The 10,990-nt window shown below is 32.4% G+C and overlaps 1 protein-coding gene across 1 annotated transcript in view; it reads left to right on the top strand.

The window, feature by feature from the left end:
* Nucleotides 1–5,379, top strand: part of LOC106475043 (peptidyl-prolyl cis-trans isomerase-like) — an 8,924-nt gene extending 3,545 nt beyond the window's left edge. The window contains exons 3-4 of the mRNA XM_013935741.2: nt 692–823; nt 4,953–5,379. Of these exons, the coding sequence (XP_013791195.1) occupies nt 692–823; nt 4,953–5,155 (335 nt within the window). The 3' untranslated portion in view covers nt 5,156–5,379. The remainder of the gene's footprint in view (nt 1–691; nt 824–4,952) is intronic.
* The last annotated feature ends 5,611 nt before the right edge of the window (nt 5,380–10,990 follow it).

Below are 10,990 nucleotides of genomic sequence, written 5' to 3'. Positions count from 1 at the left end.
GGTTCTTGCAGTACTGAATATGGAAGTGTTGAATGTTTGATATGGTTCTTGCAGTACTGAATATGGAAGTGTTGAATGTTTGATAAGGTTCTTGCAGTACTGAATATGGAAGCGTTGAGTGTTTTATATGGTTCTTGCAGTATTGAATATGAAAGTGTTGAATGTTTGATAAGGTTCTTGCAGTACTGAATATGAAAGTGTTTAATGTTTGATAAGGTTCTTGCAGCATTAAATATGAAAGTGTTGAGTGTTTGAGAGGGATCCTGCAGCATTAAATATGAAAGTGTTGAGTGTTTGAGAGGGATCCTGCAGCATTAAATATGAAAGTGTTGAATGATTGACTGGGGTTCTGCAACACCAATCTTAAAAAGTGTCAGAGGTTTGACATTGAACTTGCATAACTACTTGTAAAATTTTCTGCTGTTTGAGAATGATCGAGCATTACTTATTTTTTCTTTTTTTTTTATGTTATGAATCCAAACATCTTTCTCTGTTGTTTTAGTCTTTCTAGAAAAAACTTTGTGGTATGTTAGTTCTACACAGTTCATTGTTAACATTGCTAAGTACCTGAAACAGTATAAACTATTAAAATATATTTACTAATTTTCTTATTGATGAGGTTAAAATGTATGATATATTTGAAATATTTAAAACAGTTGTACTTATACAAGCTTTTTCTTGTAATCTAAAGGAGGAGATGTGATTAATGGAGATGGTACGGGATCAATCTGTATTTATGATGAGCTTGATGGGAAGTATTTCCCTGATGAGAACTTTGAGCTGAAACACAACTATCCAGGAATTCTTAGTATGGCTAATGCAGGTGAGCTGCTGGTTTTATGATTTAAGATAGGTAGATGAAACTGAAATATTACTTTTTAAAATATATTAATAGCTTGATGTATTGTGTGTTTCACATCCAAAATTCATAAAAATCTATTTCCAAGTTCTTATTTTGAAGATATGCTGCAGGATTCAAAATAAGCTACATACTTCCCCAAGTGTGAAACTACTTCCAAGTATACAAGTTCAATGTGACTGTTGATACTGAGCTCTAAATATTCACTTGTTTCTGTATTGCTGAGATTTCAGTTTAAGTTGCAGTACAGAATATTTTATTGGGTAGTAACTTCCATTTCATATTCATTGCTTAACCTGCTGAGGTTTTTTAAATTAAAGTAGACTAGAAAAATGCCTGAAATCATTGTGAATAAATAAATTCATCTTAAGTTTTCTAAATTAATATATATTAGCATAAAAAATTTTGTACAAGTTTTAATTTCTAAACTTTTAAAAACTTTGCTCTCTATTTAAAATTTTAAAAAACAATATAAAACATTTGGCCAAGGTAACTACAGAGAACAAATAAAAGTTTTTATTATCTGTGGCATGGAGAGTACTGCAAGGTAACCTAGTTTCACTGAAACAAAATCTGAATTTCTTGTGTATTCAAGCTCAGACAATGAGTTTTAGTAATAGCAGTATTTTTTACAAACAATATATGTAGTATTTTTTAATTATGCGTGTATAGTGTAGAAATATCTAACTTGCCTTATTTTTGGTTTGCTGAACAAAACAAGTCGTGCCTGTTTCAGTAGAACTTCTCCAGAGCAAAAGGTTTGGCATTTTAAAATTCTTCTGTTGTGAATTTCATCTCAGAAGTAGTTGAGCACAGTTATTTGTTAAAGAACTAAGTTCAGAGGAGAAATGCAGAAAAAACATCATAGTTTGTACACACATTGATTGATGGCTCTCAGAAGCAATTATTACAGAATTATTTCATAAAGATGTATGTTGATTTTTTATTCATTTAAGAAGTTCCTTTTGTAAAGAGTAAAAGATACAGCAGATTATACCTTTTTGGTTTGTGGTATTTTGAGAGTTCTGACAAATAAAGGTTTGTCAAACCTTTGGTTCAGTTGTCACTGTTCTGTAATTTCAAGACAAGTTCTAATATTCAGGCCATGACATAGGTGGTACAACATTGCAACGTGTGAAGCAAATATGAAATTACAGGTTAAAAACTCACTTTTTAATAAACAATGACTTACTGTACACAATTCTTTAAATGAGACTATTTCCAGTTTCAAAAATACAATAAAGTACTAAATAACTTTCTGTACAGGATAAAAGAAAAAAATAACGACACTCGAAACAGTCTCATACACTCAACATGTTGACTGCACCATCTTCAGGAGTACAGTGTTTTGCAAGAATCACACTTATTTATACTGATACAAACATCACCATAATACAGTTTACATAAAACATTTCTATCAGGTCTGTCATACTTATTCAATGTTTAACATTTAATTATTTTTTTATCATCTCAATAGATTCACACATATTCATACTAATAACATTTTCAGGTTGTGCTAAAATAACAGTTTTTTTTTCCATTGAATTATGTGTAGTTTCATTAATATGATCTGCTAATGGTGAAATAGTAATATTATTGTTTTTAACATTTCTTTTGTGTTCATTTACTCTGAATTTTAAATTTCTTCTAGTTTGTCCTATATATACTTTTTCCACTTTCACAATATTTCATATATATAAATTTTTTTTCCATTAAATTAATTTCATCTTTAGTTATATTATGAATTTGGCTTTTTTTATCTGTTTATATATTGGAAAAATATTTGTTTAATATATTGCTTCATTATGTGACAAGATAAATCAGATATAAATGACAGTACCAAACATTCTTTTCAGGAAGTGGTTTTATCTTAATATAGACATCCATTTTTTTTAGTTTTCTGACAGCTTATTCAACAATATCAGGATTAAAACCTCTTTATACTGTTATGTACTTAATTAATAATGACTCATTAGTAATTTCTTCCTGTTTACAACGTAATTTTAGTATCTTATCCACATAAGAGTAAAAAACAGTAGTTTTCTGAGATTTAGTGTGACAAGATTTTTGATGTGGCAGAATGAGTACAGAGAAAGGTTTTCAATAAATAGTAGTTTCCAATTTATCCTTATCTTTTCTTGCTAAAACATCCAAAAAGATAAATAACTAATTGTCTCAACTTCATAAGTATATCTGCTAGACTTGTCAATGTTATTAAGGTAATTAGTAAAAAGAGCCAATTCCTCTTTTACCATGCTGCCATACTAAAAATGTCATCAACATATCTTAACCAAACTTCAGGTTTTTTATCTGCTTTTTCTAACGTTTCAGTTTCAAAGCTGTCCATAAATAAGTCAAATAATGACGGAGATAAAGGAGAACCCATAGCTAAACCTTCATTCTGTTTATAAACTTTACTGGTAATTTGAAAAAATGAGTTTTCAACACACTTCTACTAGGTTAACCATATCCGTTACTTCTAAAACCGAATGATTATTTTCTTTTCATTTTTTCTCAAAACATGCTTCTTTGGTTATATGCCATGAGGTCCTCTTCATTGAATAATACACAATTTTGAAGATGACAGTAAAATGTTTACATGGTGAATTCTATAACACAGGACAGAATGTTTTTTCTCACAACACCACAGGAAACAGTATGACCATTGTAATATCAAATTGAAGCATATTACCAACAAAAGATCACTATTTATTGAATACTTTATGGTGGTGAATAAGAGTGAAAGATGAAGGTAACTTTAGTCTCCATCCATTGATTGAACATGTGATAAAGCAATTTTCTCTGCCCCTGATGTTAGACTTTGTGCTTTTATGCATTACAATGATTTAATGCACACACACTTGTACTATTGCTACTGCATATAGGACTGTAGTTTATGGAAAATAACTTTATTTTGTGTTCCTAGCCAGTTTTTGAGAGATAAAAGAATATTACAGGGTTAACATACTGTTTCTATAACATCTAGGACAGTAGGTAGTAGGAAAAGAAAAACTTTTAGTTTGTGTTCCTAGTCAGTTGTTGAGAGAGAAAGAATATTACAGGGTTAACATACTGTTTCTACAAAATCTAGGACAGTAGGTAATGGGAATAAAAGACTTTCAGTTTGTGTTCCTAGTCAGCTGTTGAGTTTGTTGAGAGATGAATATTACAGGGTTAACATACTGATGTCACAACATTTAGGACAGTAGGTAATTGAAAGCAACTTTTAGTTTGTGTTCCTAGCTAGTTGTTGAGCTATTTAAAAGATAAAGAATAGTCCAGGGTAAATGTACTGTTGCTACACCATCTAGGACTGTTGGTAATGGAGAAGAACTTTCAGTGGTAGACCACTAACTGATGTTTTGCTATTCTTGTTGAACACTTTTTATTGTAACGTCCATGCAAAACATGGTTGAACTGACTTGTGTGTTTCGCCCTTTTTCGACTCCTTTGTTATCATCAGTTCTGTAAAGATGATTCAGGCTTATCTGATGATTGAGTATTGTCTATAGTTTTCTGTGTGGAAAAAAGGACTTTTCAGACTTATCTGATTATTGAATGTAGTTTTCTATCAAAATAAAAGGATTTTAGGCTTATGTGATGATTGAGTGTTCTATGTGTATTTCTGTCAAATTAAAGAGTACATCAGGCTTTTAATCATTTTGTATATTGTATAGTTTCACTTTAAATAATTGATATTTCCAAAATGTCATGAAACAAAGATAACGTTGGTTTCTTACATTTTTCTTAGTTTAAAAACTTGACTTCTGGTTCTGAATATAAAAATGTTCTACTGGTAAATTAATATCATATACTAATTACTTTTGATACATTTAATTTGTTTGTTAAAATTAATATTGGATCTCATTACAAGAACAACTTTTGTATGATAGCACACCTGATTCATCTTTTACATATGATATAATGATGTGTTGGTTTTGTTTAATCAGTTTGTAAAAAATACCCGTTTTTTTATGATGCTCGGTAAAACATTTTGTTCAGCATTGGATAATGTGGCAGACAGTTAAAAGAGTGGTGACAAATCACTGGTGATGTTAAAACAAAGAGATTTTTTGATATGTCTTTTCTTCAGGTAAAGACACAAATGGATGTCAGTTCTTTATCACCACTGTGAACACTCCATGGCTAGATGGTTACCACGTAGTCTTTGGGAAGGTTCTGGAAGGAATGAATGTCATCCAGAAGATAGAAAACTTGAAAACCAACAACGAAGATCAGCCTCTTCATGATGTGGTAATAAGCCAATCAAAAGTTGAAGAACATGTGTCTGTGTAATATTTAGCTTTTACATCATATGTCCAGTGGCTGCATTGATAGTGAAAATTAAATTTTGTATTTTTTTAAATATACATTATTATAAGAATTGCATTTAATGTTATTAATAGTTTGGAACTCTTAATGACTCGTATTTGCAGCTTTTACCGTGAAATTGAAAATTGTTTTATTGAATATAATACACTATTTTTTCATCTGAATAAATGTGATTATGTATATATTTACTAGTGTGTGGTGTGCTAGTTGTCTCCAGTCTTATGATGTCCATCTTAATTTTGATGGTTCCATTTTTATCAGGTTGATACATAAAACATTTTCTTCCCACAACATTCTAGTTTGAGCCTGTAGTTGATAAAACCAATATTATGCACATGTACATGCTCTATTGGATAATACACTTAGCAACATGTTGTGCAGCAGAAGTTATCATTTTCCTAATTTAAAAAATGTATTTCTAAACATACTTACCTCTGCTGACACTTATAGGGAGGCAAAAATCCCACAGAAGAAGAAACTGCCAGATCATGAAGGTAATGAGACAGGAAAGTGTTGGGAGAAGTCCACATACAGGCCAGTAAAATATCCTCCAGAGAACAGTTCAGACGAGCAGACAATGACATTGACAGATGCCGAACCTGGTGAGAAGAGATGTGGAGTATATTTCAACCTACAAAGATAACCCCAAATAGGCTGTAGGAATCAACTCCCGAAGCCCCTGGTGAATGTAATGGGTGATAAATCCGGGGACACTGCAGAATCCCACTAAATAAAAAGACAGTGCATAGGGCCCCTAAACAGTTCTGTACAAGCCATAGTACATCTAAGTGCTCTGACTGGACACAAAAGAACTGGGTATGATAGATTGTAGAGATGTGAAATGCCTGGAAAAAGAATAGGAAAAAGAATTTATTCCCTTCTCTGGCAGCGAGAGTGTTCAGTAGGAAGGATCTGTCTGGATAGAGCAAAAAAAGAGGTGGAAGGACAGAGTCTGCTGAACAGGGATGGCAAATAAATCAGAACAGCTGTGTCTGGAAGCTAACAACAATAGAAATATACCTCAAGGGAATGGTGATACAAAGAACAGGAGGTCATCGGTTTGAAGGGATAAAGTGATAACGCATGAAAAAACAACTCTTAAAGTTCCAATTAGGCAATTGAAACGGTTGTTTAGGATGATGAATATGAAAGGAGATAGCACAGGAGTAAAAAAACATTGTATATGTAGAGAGCAAAAGGGAGCAGTGAAGGATGCTGTATATAAATGCAAGGTAGAAGACAAAACTTTCAAAAATCTATGTGAAAAAACTTGAAACTATGGACACTGTAGGATGAAGTGGGTTGAAGGCTCACTGAAGACACCACTGACAATATGTAGTCCATTTCCATTGATAGATTGCTATATTAGGTTGATGGAGGATATAGTCAAATGGAAACCAGAATTTAATTCCCTATGGTTGGGCAAAGGACTGCACAACTTCCATACATGAAGCTGGAGTCGTTAAACATGCAGATGTTAAATGTTTGACTCAGGTTGTCTCAACAAGGATGAATGAAGAGGTAAACATTCCTGGAGCAACTGAAGAAGAGGAAACCATGTCTGAGCAGGCCAAAAATGTGCTGACAAGAGAACCTAACATGGGTTGAAATGAATCATAGGAAAGGCATACACATGGAATCCTGTCCAGTCTTGACTTAAAGCATCTATTGTCAGAGCTTGTGAATGTGGAATTGGAGACCAGAACTGTTGGCTAGAATTCCAATGGGTTGCAAAGGTGTCTATCACTGGAGAGCCAAACTGAGAACAAATCCATTGAAAGACCGCCTGATGGGACATCCATGCTGGTGGAAGAATCTGATGGGGTCGAAAAAGGTGATCTGCTATCAAAATCATAACCCCTGGTACATGACAGGCCAAAAGATGGATGTCATTAGAATGAACTGAAAAAGAAGATCCAAAGCCCAAAAACCAAGACCTCAAGAATGAGAAGAAAAATATGAAACCACCATAGAGTAGTCAGAATGAATCATGTCCATTTTGTCATGCAAAAGATGAAGCAACATTCACACATTGGAAACGATGATCATCGGAGAGTTCGTGAGGCACTCAAACACCTTCTTTATGAAGTTTTCCCATATTCCTTAGATGTTTATGTATTGTTTCATGAGAGACATGCAATTTCAGGGACATTTCACGAGTGTGTTGCCTTGGGTTACACTCAACAAGCATCTTCAGAGCATCAATATCAATTCCAACATCCTTCCCTCACAGTTTTTAAGGCTAAGGTCACCTGAACGAAATTTGCTGAACCATCGTTGATACTTACGAACATTCAAAACATTTCCATAAACTTCTTTGATATTCTTTGTGGCTACAGAGGCATTGTTTCTCTTCTTGTATTCAAACAACATTACATGCTGAATGTGTGTTTCGTTGTGTGCCATCACTATAAGGGATTAGAGTATACTAAACTTTACACATTATATAGGCTACACTATCGTGTCGTTTAGGCGGTTCATTTAACTATTATACGTGATGTACGTTTTTGTTTTTGGGGGGGGTAATGAAAGTGTTCCCAAATGCGACATTAATTTCTTGACGACCTAATAACTTTTTAATCATGTTTTAGTATAAAAAAAATCCTGTTTATTAAGTAGTACAAAAAGTGCCAACAGATGATACTTCAAATGTCCAGTATAAAATATAAAACAGCTGATGCCTTAATTGTTACTAGTACAAAATGTGCCAACAGTTGATAATTCAAATGTCTCTAGCACAAAAATGTAAAACAGTTGATGCCTTAGTTGTTAATAGTACAAAATGTGTCACAATTGTTGCTTCAAATGTCTCTTGCACAAAATGTAAAACAGTTGATACCTCAATTGTTACCTGTACAAAATGTGAGAACAGTTGCTGCCTTAGGTGTTACTAGTACAAAATGTGTCATGTTGACTTTGTTTTTATTATGAATGTTACTTAAATTAATCTAACAATGTTCTATACATCAGCTTAGTTTTGTTTTCAGTTTATTTAAACTTCTGTCAGTTTTAAAATAAAGCAACAGCTACTTTTCACACTTGGTATGACCAAGTGTCTTTACAATGTTTTTCAGATATCAATACATTACATGTTTCTGTATGTAGGTTTTCTCTGCCATAAGGTGTAGGTAAGTGGCAGTTATGCACCACATTGCATTTCTGTATATAGATTTTCTCTGTCACAAGGTGTAACCAAATGGCTATGTGAACTACAAGTGCTATTGGTGCACCACATTATATCTTGCTGTGTGTAAATTTTTGTCATTATGTAATAAATTAATTTCTAAAGATACTCCATCTATGGGTTGATTAGGTTATCAAATTATTTGTCATTAAATGTAAATAAGTAACTTTATGAGCTACACCAGCTATGGGTTGATTAGTGTGTATCTGTTTCTTTGTGTACACTTTCTTTGTAATTAAATGTAAATGTATAAATTTATCATTGTTCATGATGTAATACCTAGAAATTTTGTGTAGTATGTAGAAACAAGGATACAATATAAATATGAGTTAATTGGTTCAGTACCCATCAGTGAATAAGCTAAACAGTGAGTTGGTTGCATGTTTGTTATTAATTACATGTACATACCATTATTCTTAGAATTTTTAACTGTTTTGTTTTGTGAAGTTAGGCATACAAGTTAAGTAACCTGTAGCAAATGCTAAAAGAGAAACTAATAATAAAAAAGAACCCACAAAACAATAGAACATGCTATAATACTTGCCAGAAGTGGGATTATTTTGGTGAAAATAAAATAGAACTTTGATTAAACTTACATTCAAGATAACAAGATCAAAACTTTACAGGAGATGCTGAAACAGTTAAAAGAAAGAGCATGAAAATTAGAAGAATGAAAGTAAAAACTAAAATAAGATTAAGAACAAGACAGAAAATTAAAAAAAGAGCAAGATGACAATTACAGAAAAATATAAGACCAAGAAGTTTATACAAAAATAAATGAAGATCAAGAGGTAAGAGAGGAGTTAAAAGAAAGGATTATTAGGAATAAATTTACAACTAATGACAGGAACGTAATATAACCAAATACTCCAGCATGCCCTAAGAGATCAATGTTTAGAAAGATTATGTCATCATTAAGACTATGAACAAGATAAACCATAAAATATAAGTCAAGTATGGACTGGACTTTCCAAGATATGAAGCTGTACAATGAGTACTTCCACATCAAAAGTGGTCATGCTTGAGGTAAGATGTAGAAAGTCTGGTGTTAAATCCTTACATAATGACAACATACCACATCATTTACCAGAGCTGGAGAACTTGAGCTGTAGAGATCTTACAGCTGATCAAATGCCAGAAATTACATGAAATGCTATGGAATATCAAGGTACATTCTTCAGTTGACCTCATGACTTAGGCAGAACAAATATCTCTTAAGATTGATATTGGAAATGAAGCCTAAATAGATGATTTAACCAGATGGCTTTCATTTGCAAAACAGGTTTCAAAGAGATAGAGCCATGAAGGAAGAAAGGAGTGAAAGAACCTGGTGCTAGTTCTTGAAAATTAGCTATTGTAATTGTGAAGAAGAAAGATGGATCCATTAGGTTCTGTATTGAGTACCAGAGGGTAAATAAAATCACAAAGAAGGATACCTACCCACTGCCAAAGACTGACTCTACTTTGAATGCTCTATCTGAATCAAAATTATTTTCAGCATTGAATCTTAAGTGGGTGTTGCCAAGAGAGAAGACAGCCTTACTGCAGGAAATTGATTTTAGGAATATGTCATGTTACCATTTGGCTTAGGTAAAGCATAATTGAAGTCAATGAACCAAAACATTTTTTTATGTTTATTATAAACATGCAATATTGTATTTGTATAATAACACTGTGTATTTATCAACAACCTATTCTTATACAACAATTTACAAAAACAAAAGTTTACTGTAATATTGTATATAGAAATTAATATTATCTTAACATTTCTTTAAGATTAGTGACTTATTAATGTGCTATTAGAAACAAAACAAAAAGTACAACCTACAAATACAAAAAATTTAATGATCTAAATGTACAGAAATTAACCATGCTATAAAAAATCAGCTGCTTTTTGTCTCTTTTATTTTGCCTTTTTCTTCTTTTTTCCCCCTCATCTGTCTTTTTTTTTCTCCTCTTCTTTCTTCTTGTCTTTACTGTCATCTTTTTTGTTCCCTCCTTCTTCTCTGCATCTCTGTTGGTTATCTTGTTGTTAATCAAGTTGTGTAAAGCAATAACAGAGCGCACCATCAAAGCAAGGTACACAACCAACATCTGATCATTTGTCTTGATGTAGAGGGAATTGACAAACTCTGGAATTAACACATCAGGAGAAGATATCCTGCAGCTGGTAGATGATAATGTGATTGACAGGAAGTTTTCCTAACACTACCTATGCTCACAAAACATATACCATCTTATTTTTAATCATTATACTTGAAACTCATCTTGATTAATTCTTAGAAATGATTATACTTTTGCTGTTAAGTTTATCAATTTATATTTAATACACGTGAAGTAACAGTCATGATGGTTAAAAAACATAGAACAAAAAACAAAGTTGGTAAATCACGTTACAAAACAAATAAAACTAGTGCTTTTCATGGATGTACCTATCTTCATCAATATCTATTCCAAAGTGCTAGAGGTTTCTTGGAATGGATTACATTTTAAGTAGTTCAACACAGCTACCAAATGCAAACTGGATAAAACAATGATAATGCTGTATTAATCATAATCTTCATACTAATGCACTCATAACCACAGTGCTCTATAGTTGTCCCTGTTGTCTGCTG

The sequence above is a fragment of the Limulus polyphemus genome, unplaced genomic scaffold (assembly GCF_000517525.1).
Source record: "Limulus polyphemus unplaced genomic scaffold, Limulus_polyphemus-2.1.2 Scaffold8007, whole genome shotgun sequence".
Classification (NCBI taxonomy): domain Eukaryota; kingdom Metazoa; phylum Arthropoda; class Merostomata; order Xiphosura; family Limulidae; genus Limulus; species Limulus polyphemus.
Note: the sequence above shows the minus strand (reverse complement) of the source record. Positions and strands in the feature narration are given on the sequence as shown.